At 41.7% G+C, this 14,109-nt stretch overlaps 1 protein-coding gene across 6 annotated transcripts in view; it reads left to right on the plus strand.

Moving 5' to 3' along the window:
• Heatr5a (HEAT repeat containing 5A) overlaps positions 1-14,109 on the plus strand; it is a 98,118-nt gene that overhangs the window by 44,440 nt on the left and 39,569 nt on the right. For all 6 annotated transcript variants that reach the window (XM_040743111.1, XM_040743110.1, XM_040743113.1 and 3 more), the window contains exons 15-19: positions 2,821-2,984; positions 3,066-3,241; positions 8,236-8,341; positions 8,760-8,947; positions 10,926-11,082. In XM_040743111.1, the coding sequence (XP_040599045.1) occupies positions 2,821-2,984; positions 3,066-3,241; positions 8,236-8,341; positions 8,760-8,947; positions 10,926-11,082 (791 nt within the window). The remainder of the gene's footprint in view (positions 1-2,820; positions 2,985-3,065; positions 3,242-8,235; positions 8,342-8,759; positions 8,948-10,925; positions 11,083-14,109) is intronic.

Genomic DNA, 14,109 nt, shown 5'->3' on the forward strand with positions numbered 1-14,109 from the left:
TTCAGCTTTAACCCCAATATCTGTCCCTGGGTTTTTATTGTTAAGACCAACTAGAATTTGTGCAAGGAACCATTGTAACTGAGAAATATTCCCAATGTTTTCACACTTAACTGTAGCAACAAAAATACCTTTCATGTTGTGCTGACAACGAAATCATTTTACTGAGTGTCCCGAGCTGGTAGTTAAACTCTCCAGCATTCCTTCAATTGACTCTGACTTGTTTTACTAAGCCCTCATTGGTCCCCTCTACCCTCTCCAACTGTGTCTGTAAGCTTAATAGTGCTTTTGTTTCAGGAGACTGCTTCTTTTCTCATATTACAGTCAGCCAGGCCTGGTGGCACAAACCTGTGAAACTGATTCAGAAGGGTCTGAGTTGAGAGACTGCCTGGGCTATAGATTGTGGTTGTACTCGCCTGAGTAATTAGTGAGACCTTGCCTCAGAATGAAGTAAAATGAGGTTGGAGGCTCCAATTCTTACCTAGCACGTGCAGGTCTAGTTTACAGCACTGCAAAACCAAGTGGGAATTCTCCATAGCCCCTTGAGTGCACCTTCAATAAATGAAAAATTCAGCACAGTGGTTCACCCAGGTCCAGTCAGGCTGCATTCAGATCTCTGGTAGTCATACCCTGTTCCTGCTTGCTCATCTGACCTCAGAACATTTCTTAAGAGGCTCTTTGGTAAGCTGTTAGGACGTTTTATAACACCTCTTGTCTTTAATACAACCCTGCTTTTTGTTAAACCAGTCTCTTCCTGCATGTCTGCCTCCCTTTTTCTCTTGAGATGAAATTGTGTGAAGGAAGAAAGACATCCTTCCATATCCTGGGCTCAAGCAGTCCTCCTGCGTCAGCCTCCTGCCTAGATGGAACTATGGGTGTATGCCTTCTTGCCGGGCTAAATTTTCCTTCCCTGGTGTTAATGAGTGCACGTAGGGACTTAAACATGCAGGTTAAGTGTCATACTACTAAGCAACATGCCCAGCCTTGTTTAGTTGTTTTATTTTTATGGAGACAAGGTCTCTATATAGTCCTGGGCTATCCTAGAGCTTACTATGTAAACTAGGTTTGCCTTGAACTCACAGAGATGAGAAATAGAGTCTTTGCTGAAGATAGATCCATGTCTTTTGTCATGCACAAAAATTAAATCCAAATGGAACAAAGACCTCAACATAAATCCAGCCACACTGAACCTGTTAGAAGAGAAAGTGTGTGGTACCCTTGAACAGATTGGTACAGGAGACTGCTTCCTGAACATAACACCAGTAGCACAGACACTAAGATCAACAATTAATAAATGGGACCTCCTGAAACTGAGAAACTTCTGTAAGGCAAAGGACACAGTCAACAAGACAAAAAGGCAGCCCACAGATTGGGAAAAGATATTCACTAACCCCACATCTGACAGAGGGCTGATCTCCAAAATTTACAAAGAACTCAAGAAGCAAGTCTCCAAAACACCAAAGGATCCAATTAAAAAGTGGGCTACAGAACTAAATAGAGATTCTTAGTAGAGGAGTCTAAAATGGCTGAGAGACACTTAAGAAAGTGCTCAACATCCCTAGCCATCCAGGAAATGCAAATCGAAACAACTCTGAGATACTATCTTACTCCTGTCAGAATGGCTAAAATAAAAAACACCAATGACAGTTTATGCTGGAGAGGTTGTGGAGAAATGGCAACACTCCTTCACTGCTGGTGGGAGTGCTGACTCATACAGCCACTTTGGAAATCAGTATGGAAATTCCTCAGGAAAATGGGAATCAGTCTACCACAAGACCCAGCAATTCCACTCTTAGGCATATATCCAAAAGATACACATTCATACAACAAGGACATCTGTTCCACTATGTTCATAGCAGCATTTTTTATAATAGCCAGAATCTGGAAGCAACCTAGATGTCCCTCAACTGAAGAGTGGATAGAGAAAATGTGGTACATTTATACAACTAAGTACTATCCAGAAAAAAAAAAAAAAAAAGAATCCTGAAATTTTAGGCAAATAAATGGCACTAGAAGAAACCATCCTGAGTGAGGTAACCCAGTCACATAAAGAGAAACATGGTATGTACTCACTCATTTATGGATTTTGGACATGGAGTGCCAGCATACAGTCCCATTGCCAGAGAGTCTGGGAAACAGAACCTTCATCCAGAGACTGATGGAAGCAGAGGCAGACACCCACAGATAAACACTGAACTGAACTCCTGGAATCCAGTGTCAGAAAGGGAGAAATGATGAGCAAAGGAGTTAAGACTGGGCTGTTTAACCCACAGAAACAGTTGACTTGAATAAGGGGGAGTTCTTGGACCCCAGATTGATGGCTGTGTGGAAAGCATGGGACTGACCCAGACCCCCTGAATGTGGGTGTCAGTGAGGAAGCCTAGTTAATCTATGGGGCCTTGGATAGTATTTATCCCTGGCTTACAAATAGACTTTCAGTGCCCATACCACAATGAGGGATGCTCTCTCAGCCTGGACTCTGGAAGGAGGGCCTAGACCCTAACCTGGATGACATGACAGACTCTGGAGATCCACCATGGAGGGCCTCACTCTATCTGGGGATCTGAGTGGAGATTGGGTGGGGTACTGGGGGGCCTGGCGGAGAGGGATGGGGAGGAGGGGAGGGAGAGGAGCTGGGATTGACATGTGAAAAAAACTTGTTTCTAACTTAAATTTTAAAAAAAAAACATTTTAAAAAGAGAGAAATAGAGTCTTTGGCTGTGAGACTGTAAAGTTGGTCAGCTTGAGTTTTCCTTTATCCTATACTCTAAGGATAAAAGCTAGTACTAACTTGCTAATGGTTCTTTTTCTCTGACTCAACAGGGAACCTCAATGCTATCCTCAGAGAGCTGGCTGCTGAGCTGACTGCCCCTGATACTCAGGCGGCAGCCTCTGCATGTTTACTTCCAGCCCTTTGTCACCCAGATGACCTTTTGATACTAAGTCCTTTGCTGCAAGAGACTGACCACAGGTTTATTGAAGAACAGGTATGGTGGTTTTAGAATAATTCTTGAGGATGTTTTGTCTTGAATGATTTTTAACCATTACTTCCTTTTTCCCCCATCTAGCTCCTGCTTGGTAATGGTGTTGCTTGTGGAAGTCTAGAATATGACCCTTACTCTGTCTATGAGAAGGACGTAGAAGGAGACTCTGTGCCTAAGCCCCTGCCCCCAGCACTCTCAGTTATTAGCTCTGCATCCAGGCTCTTCGGGACTGTCTGTGCTAATGTGGAAGAAACTCAGAGGTAAGTCTCCTCAGCAACTGCTTCCCTGAAGTCGGCTCTGTCTAACACACATTGCTGGTGGGCAAGCGGGGTGCCATCCGATGACCTCGTTAGCCTAAGAGTGACCTGGGACAGGTGAGGGAAAGTCTGTTTTCATGTAGCTAATATTGATAAGAAATTACTAAATGTACCTGCCATAATCCCGGCACACAGGAAGAGGAGGTTTTGAAAATACCAAAGGCTAATGGGTTTATTTCTCATCTAAGATGCCCCTGGTTCTTACCTGATGACCTGGGCATAAGCCTATGTTAGGGACCAAAGTCCATGACTCAGGAAATGCTGCTGTCAGAAACTGAATGGCTGCTGATCAGGAGTGTACAGACTAACCCATTTTTCCACTCGTGCTCCTTTTCCTTTCCCCTTTGCCCCTAGCATTTTCCCTCCGACGCAGATCACGCTTTTTATTCTGTCATTCCATCTGATCATGTCTCCTAGTGGAGAGCAATTCAAAACCCTTAGTGAGAACTTAACACTAGTCTGGTCATGAAGTTATTTCTGAACAGGTTTGATACAGTTTGCTTATGAATAACCCCATCTTCTGCCAGCCTTCTGATAAAAAGATTATTCTTCCCTTTACAAAAGAATGTTTTTCTTATAGACAAATTTCTGATATATTGTCTAGTTAGAGATTCTTGATTTCTTCATTTTATTACATTTAATGAAGTTTAAATTGTGCTCATCATTTTCCTTACCTAGGTTATAATAATATAATGAATATTCAAGTATTTGAAAGGTTTTATTTGTTGTAATTTAAATGTTCAGGCATAACAAAAACAAAACCTGTTATTCTGTTTTGATTATTTTTTTCAGTTTTGATTTTAAGTGAATAAAATGGCAGGCAGTAGTTTGAGGTTGTTTTGTTTTTTAAAGGAAATGACATTGCAGGATCCCAGAAGCAGGAAGCAAGTCATTGTAACGCAGTGGCTTCTTGTGGGTGTCATTAGAGAACCAGGGGAGAGAAACTATGTGAATACAGTATCTATCAAGTCTCCTGTTGTCCCGCCTTGAGCTCTTAGTCATGACAGGCCTGACTGGATCATGTGTACAGATACATGTGCATGTGTGTATTGGCCAGAGGATAATCACCATGCCAGTTTTAAGGTCACCAGCTACCTTAATTTAAGTCTCTTGCTGGCCTGGAACTTCCCGTCTCTGCTTCCCCAGCACTGGGCTTCCAGGCTGAGTTTTAGGCTAGCTGGGGTTACACAGTGCTGGGCATTGAATTCAGGTCTTTCCTGACTGAGTGTTCTGTTCTTACATTTCTAGATAAGAACGGCCTTAATTAAAGGCCCCATACTTAGCCAGTATGGTGGTGCCGGCCTGTAATCCCAGCACAGGAAGGCTGAGGCAGAATAATTTTCAGTACCGTGGAGCATGAGCTAGACAGGAAGACTCTCCCATCCCCAAAATATCAAACAGAATAAAAAGGAAAAGTAATGTTCCAAAGCTTTTTGTTGTTACTGTGATGGGTGTTATGTTTGAACAGTTTAAGAGAAACCTTTTAAAAGATTATTCTAATGACTCGGCAGTTGAGAGCACTGGCTGCTCTTCCAAAGGACCCTGGTTCAGTTCCCAGCACCCACATCACAGCTCCAGGGGATGTGAAACCCTCACACCAGTATACGAGAGAGAGGGAGGGAGGGAGGGAGGGAGGGAGGGAGGGAGGGAGGGAGGGAGGGAGAGAGAGAGAGAGGGAGAGGATGTGAAACCCTCACACCAGTATGAGAGAGAGAATTCTAAGTTTGAAATAAATTTAATGTGTTATGTATTCATAATTAAAATTCTTGGGACCAGGAAGATGGCTCAGAGCTTAAGAGTGCTTATTACCCTATATGCAGATGCATATAAATAAAATATGTTTTACATGTTGGAAGTCTGAGGACAGTTTGCAGGAGTCAGTTCTCTCCTTCTATCATGTGGGGGCTGAGGGATTGAACTTGTTTTCTCAGACTTGGTGGCAAGCACCTATACCCACTGAACCATTTTAAAAGACATTATTATTATTATTATCGTTATTTCATTTAGTTAGTTAGTTAGTTAGTTATGGGTGAGGCATGTGGGAATCAGTTTCTCTCATTCTACCATGTGGGTTTCAGGGATCAAAGTGAAGATAACAAGCCTTACAGCAAGTGCCTTTGTCTGCTGTTTACCTCATGGACCTGAAATTTTCTTTTAGAGTAGGCAATTCTCTATTTTCTGACAATAGAAATCAAAAACAAGAAAAGTTTGCATTGCTAGTATTAAAGCACAAATGTTTATGCTTAAAGGGGTTTCTGGGGTGGTTCATGTTGTTCATTTTAAGAGAATTATACTATACAGTCCTGACTAACCTGAAGCTTACTGTGTAACCCCAGCTGGCCTAAAACTCAGCAGTCCTCCCGCCTCAGCTTCCTTTGTGCTAGGATTATAGGCACCTGTTTATGCACCACCGTAAACAGCTACCATATTTTTAAATAAAAATTACAAATGGCCTAAAGATATCAAACTAAGGAATTGGCAAAATAAATTATTGTACTCATAGACTAATACTAACACTCAAAAGTGTTTCTCTGTAATCATTAATAAAATGGAGAAATGTATGACAGTTTGTTTGAGAGAAAAAGAAAGACAAGTCATAACACTGAAGTACAGTATAAGCTCAGTTTTCTGAAAATTATTTCTATAATCCTGGGGTGGGGGGGTCTAAAAATAAAATCAAAGATTCTGAAATGTTAATGGTAACTCTTTCTAGATGCCAGGGCTATAAGTGAACTTTGGAATAGTGAGATTCTCTCAACCCTTGGTGACCTGCCATTTTTATTTTACCTTTTTTTTCCATCAAATTTCTTGCACTGTTGAGCTTTCAAAAGGAGCAATACCCATATCTCCTTTGCTTTGATAACAAAATTGCTACTGGACAAAACTTAAGTGTTTTGTCCTCAATGCTGTGCTAGAGATCTGGCGTGCAAGATGGCCGAGTTGGTAAAGGCCTCACTGCCACTCTGACAGCCGGAGTTCCATCCCTAGGATGCATGTCAGAGTGGAAGAAGAGAGCCTAAAGACTCTTTGTCTGACTACACACATGTGAGACAGACACATGCACTCCCTAGTGAACAAGCAAAGGGGAAGAGAAAACCTGACACCCCCCAGACACACACACACACTCACACACTCACATACACACTCACACACACACTCAAACACACTCTCACACTCACATACACACTCACACACTCACATACACACACACTCTCACACACACTCACAGTTTTTAAAATGGTAGAGATATGATTCAGCACTCAGGGACATTGGGAGTATGCTGGGGTCATGTAAAGGGTGCCCATCTGCCCACCCCACCCCCTCTGTGCACTGTTTTACCTTCCTGGTGCAATTGTTCTTTTATGCTGGGTGATGGGTGCATTTGACTGCCTGCCACATACCTAACACAGGGTACTAGACCTTCCAAGGTGTTGTTGCTGCCATCTTAATTCACAGCCCACAGAATACTTGTTAGTGTTGTCTCTGCTTTCTTAATTTAAAGAGGGAGAAAGTACTGACCTCAGAAGCAGGATCTTAGGAAAGAATTGATAGGATGATGTGGCTTGTCTCACAGAAAAGTCTTCAATCTCGACGTAAGGAATTAATACCTCTAGTTTTAAAATTTTTGTGTAATTGTCAACATTAAATGTATAAATTAGGATATTCTCAAATAATCGTATTCAGTTTGTCAGCTTTCTCTGAACCTAACAAATAGTTGTGGTAATCGGTTTATAATCAAGAAATAGTTAATTTGCTCACAAATTTAGAGTTTCCAACGAATGATTGAACCAGTGGAGGTATGTCATTTTGGGACTGTCTGCCAGGGCAGAACCACCCACCTCACAGCCAGGAAGCAGAGGACATGGAGACCCAGTGACTCAGAAACCTGTCAGTAGTCCCTGCTTTGCCTGGGCTCTAAGCTAAGAACCACAAGACCCTACCACACAGCCTTGGGAACACCAGTTCCTGGACTGTTCTCATAATCGCAGCTAACTCAGGTAACTTAAGTAACCCAAAGTGTGTGTGACAGGAAAAATGAAAGACCTAGAGACAGGTAGGTATTGGAGTTCAAACTTCAAGCTGAAGAACAGAAAAGCAAAGTAGGGAGCCACTAGCTCGTACGTACCACTACCTCAGGCAGAATGGGCTGATCCTGCTGCCTCTCCTCAGTGTGCCTGGAGAATCTGAGACTGAAAATCTTCCTATCCTCAGAGTGGCTGGAGAATGAATACTGATACTGAGACCTTGTTCCTGTCTTATACACCTCCCCAATGCTGGGATTAAAGGCGTGTGATCCCAGGTGCTGAGATCATCTCTGTGTCAGCTGGTTCTCTTTAGGACTGGATCAGTCTTGTGTAGATCTGGGTGGCCTTGGACTCATGGAGATCCATCTGTCTCTTAATCCTGAGTCCTAGGAGTAAAGGTGTGTATCACCACCTCCTACCTTCTGGATGCTGGGGTTAAAGGTGTGTGCCTGGCTTCTATGGCTTCTGGCTAACTTTACTTTCTGAATCCTCAGGCAAGCTTTAATAAATCATAAATAATATTATTACTACAAGTATGAGTTTGTAAATGCTAAGGACTACCATTTTTAAGGAGTGTTTTCCCCATGAGTCAGAAAAAAATAAACTGTAAGTTAGGAGGTGTGGGCAAAAAATAATCTACAGGTACTAAGGTAGCTAAATTTTCCCAAGCAGAAAATCTCTGAGACAGACATTGGTAATAGTTTTCATAAAACACTGCTTTTTTCCCTGCTGCTGGAATGACCCTGAATGAAAAACATTTTCCTATTGGTTGCCATGCGTCTTAACAGTGTTTCATCTAGTAGTTGCCCCAAAACACAGTCTCAGGAGAATCAGCAGAGGTGTTCAGCCAGTCTGCACTGACTTGGCCTTAAGCTCTTAGCTGTGTTTAACTCTTGTGGCTCTTGATTTCAGGGTTCAGATACTGGAGCAGCTTTCAAACAGCATAAAGCATACCAAAGGAGCTCGTCAGCAAGCGGTGCAGTTGCACATTGTTTGTGCTGTTTCTAATTTATTGAAGGTAATTTGACTTATTTTCTACTTGCTATTTTGAAATTAAGTAAGTTTGTAACTGAGGTTTCATGCTGATGCTTCTAGAAAAAATTATTATTCATTTTTCTTGATCTTGAGAGTTGTCCTTTATTTTTTCTCCATATAAAACTTGTTAGCATCTGACCTTGGCTTAGTGCCATGCCTTAGCTAACTAAAGCTGATATTCTAGGACAGGCATCTGTGGACTAAATCCAGCTGTGCCCCTGCAACATCTTACTGTTTCTCGGTAAAACATGGTAGTGTTTATTAGTCATCCATGAGTAGTGATTTCTGTGTTCCGTGTTTTTTTAAGTGATGAACATACTTGATTGACAAAAATATACAATCCAAACTAGATCAGAACTTTTGCTGTAATTGTACATTTTAATTGTTTTCGTGTACTTTAGTATGTGGCTGGCTCTAAACGAAGTTTAGGTCCTGAAGTAAGAAGACTTGTCCTAACACTAGTGCTGGGAGCCTTAGAAAGTCCCAACCCCCTTTTGAGATGTGCGGCTTCAGAAGCATGGGCTAGACTGGCCCAGGTGGTTGATGATGGAGTTTTTACGGCTGGATTAGCCCAAGTTAGCTTTGACAAGTAAGTGAATTTCTCAGTGTTCATGGGCTGTTAACAAAATGGAATATAGTTTTCTGTTTATTGGAAGTAGTGAGAATGTTGTTCTGCAATTTAACTAAAAAAGAAAATTTGATAATGTGGATGTTTTCAGATGAAGAAAACGTTCTTGGTCTGAAAACTGATCGCTATTACATGGATGTTATAGTTGGTTATATATAGTCAATAAATAGACTCTAGGCCAGTGGGACAGTTCTGTCATGTAAAGTACATATGAGAAGTAGCCCAAGCAGTCTGTAGGAAGGGAAAGCTGCAGACTACAGACCACAAGACCTCCGTAGCTTTGGAGGGTCACTCAATCCTTCCAGCCAATTGTCTAGAGCTATTCTGAAGAGGTGGTCAGTAATATGGTCCTACTTATTTAAGACTGTTAAAGGGAAAGGACTATAAATTTGAAAATAATACTAAAACAATTATAAATAAAGTCCATGATTATACCTGGTGTGGTAGCATATACTCATTGTCAAGAAACAGAAGCAAAATTGCCACTGTTTCCTTTCAGGTCAGCCTGAGCTGCATAGCAAGACTAAAAAGTACATGTTTTAATGTAAACACAGTCAGTTGGTTAATAGTTGTGGTGGTAATGAGAGTACTTTGGTCCTGGTTCGAATCTCATCTCTACCATATTACCCTGTGGTACTCCAACTTTTCTCTTGAGATCACCTGTAAAATGCAGCAGTGATGGCATGACCACAGACAGGGCTGTTGGGAGGAACGAAGAGCTGATGTGCCTGAATAGCACATAGGACATTCCCAACAAACAGTGGCTTCTCTTATAGTTTTAGTATCAAAGTTCTTGAATTGAAGTGAGGCAATTAAAATGTAACCTAATAATAAAATAATAGTATTAGTGCCAGCCCTATAAACAACATGTGTATACATGTATATATCACATGTAATGTATATTTGTGTGTCATATGTAGTGAGTGTGTGAATATATGTCATGTATAGCATATATGCTAAATAGTGTGTGTGTATCTCTGAAATGGTATTGTAAGAAAATGGTAGGGTGTGCATCAGTTAGTCACAACACTTAAAAGGCAGAAGCAGGTGGATCTCTATATGTTCAAAGCCAGGCTGATCTATATAGTGAGACCCTCTCTCTCTCTCTTTTTTTTTTTTTTTTTTTTTTGGAGAGGAAGGAGTGGCTTTTTGAGACAGTGTTTCTTCATGTAGCTTTGGTTGTCCTGGAACTAGCTTGCAGGTTAACCCTGAGTACTGGGATTAAAGGCATAGATCACCACCTCCCAGCTTGAGACCCTGTCTCTCCATTTCTTTTTTTAAAAAGGAAAATGAAATGTCTTAGGGTTTCAGTTGCTGTGAAGAGACACCATGACCATGGAAACTCTTATAAAGGAAAACATTTAATTGGGTGGCTTACAGTTCAGAGGTTTGGTTCATTATCATCGTGGGGGGAGATGGTGGTGTGCAGACAGACACGGTGCTAGAGAAGGAGCTGAGAGCCCTAATCTTGCACGGGCAACGGAAGTGATTTTCCTCCATGGCCGTGAGCATATGTGAGACTTCAAAGGCCCCCTGCATAGTGACATACTTCTTATGACAAGGCTACACCTCCTAATAGTGCCACGTTACATGTATTGAAATATTTTCATTTTTCATGTATTATGTGTGTTTATACATGTGTGAGAGCTGCACATGTATGTTTGTGGTTACTCGTGTATGTAAAAATACATACACACCCTTGTGTGGGTGTTCATGTATGTGTGGTAGTGTGCAAATATGTGTGTGAGTCTTCATGTGCCACAGCTTGCATGTGTGTGCGTGTGGAGCTCAGAAGACAATTTACAGAAACAGGCCATCTCATGCCATAGATTGAGTCCTAGGCTTAGACATAGGTAGTCAGCCCTCACAAACTGAGCTGCCACGTATATGACTTCTGTTTAAGTTTATCCTTTTTGTCCTTTCTTATCTCTGATTGCAGATTGAAGTCAGCAAGAGATGTGGTCACCAGAACAGGCCACTCCCTGGCTCTGGGATCCCTGCACAGGTACTTAGGGGGCGTAGGTCCTCAGCACCTGAGCTCTTGTATTGGAGTCCTTTATACTTTGTCTCAGGACAGCACTTCTCCTGATGTGCAGGTGAGTCTCCTCACATGACGCCTTCCTTAAGTCTGTGGCTTGTCCATGATTCTGCTTTTACTGACAACTAGTACTCCGTGTTAAACGGCAAAACTGTTTTTCAGTTTGATAGATTTTAAAAATTTGAACTCTCTTCCACTCATTCTCAAGAGTGCCTAAAGTCAGTCATATCGAGTGTCTTTTCTGAAGAATGGATTGTTAGACTGATAGCACCTGAGCTTGTTAGGCACTAGGCACTGTGCAGTGCTCTTCTAAACACACTGGCATAGTTGGTGCTCGTGATCATTAGGTAGCAAAGAGGGCATCTGAGGCTGAGAAGCTCATTGTGAATGACATTTTTAAAAGCAAAAAACAGATTAGAGACTGAAAACCCACTTTGACCAGTATACCATACATTTGTGTGTGTGTTACCTGTTTCTATCAATTTCACCCTTCCTCTGACATCTTAATCAAATCTAGAGTGATTTCTATTCTCCTATGGTTTCTCAGTGTAGCCCTGGCTGTCCTGGAACTTGCTCTGTAAACCAGGTTGGCCTAGAACTCAGAGATCCGTCTGTCTCTGCCTCCCAAGTACTGGGATTACAGGTGTGTGAGGTCACAGCTGTCTGTGGTTGTTTTTTTAAGTTCATACTCTATTCATCATGTCCTTAGGGGGTTTGTTTGTTTGTTTCATTTTGTTTACAGTAGTCTTACTGCATAGTTCTGACTGGCCTTGTAATCAGTTACACTGCTTCGGCCTCCTAAGTATTCCCCCATTCTGCTTATTTTCCTTATCTCTTCCCACTTGTACATATGCCCCTAGTTTTTTACAGTAGCCTCCTAAAGGACCTTACTGTTTTTCAATTATTTTCTTTCCAGTCCTTTCTAAATGTGAAACCAGATTTGTTTAAAATGTTTTCTTTTGCAACCTCCCTGCTGAAGAGTTTGTTAAGCTGCCCGTGGTTTCTTTTAGTTTGTTGGTTTGGTTTGGTTTTTTTCAGGTGGGGATTGAACCCGGGGCTTGTGTATGCCAGCAGCCAAGTCCTCTGCCAATGGCCCACACCCCAGACTCGTGTTGCCTTTAGATAGGGACACACTAAGTTCCCCAGCCTGGCTTTGAACTTTTTACCCAGGCTGGCCTCACTGCCTGAACCACCGGAAAAACTGAACTTACAGGCTTGTGCCACCACCCTGGCATTTGTTTCATTTTACTTTGTCTTGTTTTATTTTGAGGTGTTGTCTCACTGTGTAGCCCAGGCTGGCATCAAACTCATGATCCTCCTGCACCGCTATGCCCCTCCTAAGCAGCTTCCCAGCTGACCCAAGACCCATCTCTGCTTCTGTCCCCCAAAACTGACTTGTGTAGATGACCTGCCTGCTTTGCTCCTGTCACTCTCTTGTCTTCACTTCACATTTTGCCTATCTGTAACCCAAATACTTTAGTGTTCATTACTGTGTATTAATTTTATATTATAATTGCTTTGTCAATGTGACATTTTTCAGTTTTCGCACATGTATATAAGTATGTTGATCATCTTCATTCCCCTTTACCATCTCTTGTCCCCCTCATGTCCTCCTCCTCTTCTCTTCCCCCTCCTCCTCCTCCTTCTTCTTCCCCCTCTTCTTTCTTCTTCATAACCCTGTGAGTTTGATGAGGGTTGCAGGCAGGAACGGGATGAGGGTTGTTAGAGAAGGATGAGCCCCTCACCACTGGGGTAAGGTGTCTTTTCCTCCCCAGTAAGTCTCTACCCATAGAGACTCTGGTGGCATGGGAGATCCAGTTTAGCTGTCTCATCGATTTCAACACCTGTACTCTAGTTAGATTACCGTATTTTGTGTAGAATTCTCCACACCATCTAATCCTTAGCGGAACTGACTGAAACTTTCCATTTTTCATCCATCTATGTAGCCAAAGCTGATCTCGAACTGGTCCTCCTTGCCTCCTCCAAGTGCTGTAATTACAGGTATATGCACCACATCCAAGTCTTCAACCATCTTTAATTATAGTACTTTGCTAAGCATAATGCTATGCACCTCTAATCTTGGTGCTTGAATATGAGTTAGTTATAGGCCAACTGGGACTGTATAGAATTTAAGGTCATCCTAGCAGCAAGACTCTCTCAAAAACACTGAAGTACAAACAGTTGCTTAGGTAGAAGGATAGGCCTGCCTGGTGTAAGGCATGCCTGGGCTACAGAGTGAGTTCAAGGCCAACCCGAGCAACTTAGTGAGACCCTGAGTCAAAAAGGAAAAAAAACTTTAGAGATGTAGTCCATTCCTTGAGTGCTTGCCTAATATTTGTGAGGTCCTAAATCCAACCCCTAGTATTACCACAAGAAGAAGTAACAATATTATGTGTTTTATCTGTTAAAATCCTTTCACTCTTTCAAAATATTTGTTCTAATGTACATAGTTTTATACTGATTTTATACTGTTTGTTGATTAATCTAAATGCTTTTTTGATGACTTCTGTCATCAAACTCACATCATCTTTGGGCTATGTACAGCTTATTAGTAGAGTGCATTTATGTACAGCTTATTGGTAGATATAGTGCATGTATGTACATATTGGTAAAGTGCATCTATGTACAGCTTATCAATAGAGTTCCTTATCCTGCACAAAAGAAAGCTGAGTCTTGCTGGGTTGCTCTTATTTCCCAGCTAACGGCTAGGAAGTCATTATTTTTGTAGCATTTAGGATAAGAAATATATGTCCAATTGATTTGATGATGGAGAGAGAAATGTCGTGTTCACATCTAACAGAGCTCTTTGTTCGCTTCATATAATGGAACAGTCAGGCATTCACAAAAGTAGGGAAACCCTTTGGTGTACCTGTTTCCTTATAATTCAACTTCAGAAGTTAGCAGGACAGGGCTGCTTTTGGTTCCCCTAAACTAGAATATGCATTGTTATACGTAAAGGTACTACACCTCTTATAGTGTACATATCTATGAAGAAAATGCATGGACTGAAAAACCATCACAGGCACCTGAATCAAGAAGCTAAACATGGGGTGCCTTAGACACTCTGTTGATGCTGCCTTATAGA

This window comes from Mesocricetus auratus, unplaced genomic scaffold, assembly GCF_017639785.1.
Source record: "Mesocricetus auratus isolate SY011 unplaced genomic scaffold, BCM_Maur_2.0 Super-Scaffold_15014, whole genome shotgun sequence".
NCBI classification, from domain to species: Eukaryota; Metazoa; Chordata; class Mammalia; order Rodentia; family Cricetidae; genus Mesocricetus; species Mesocricetus auratus.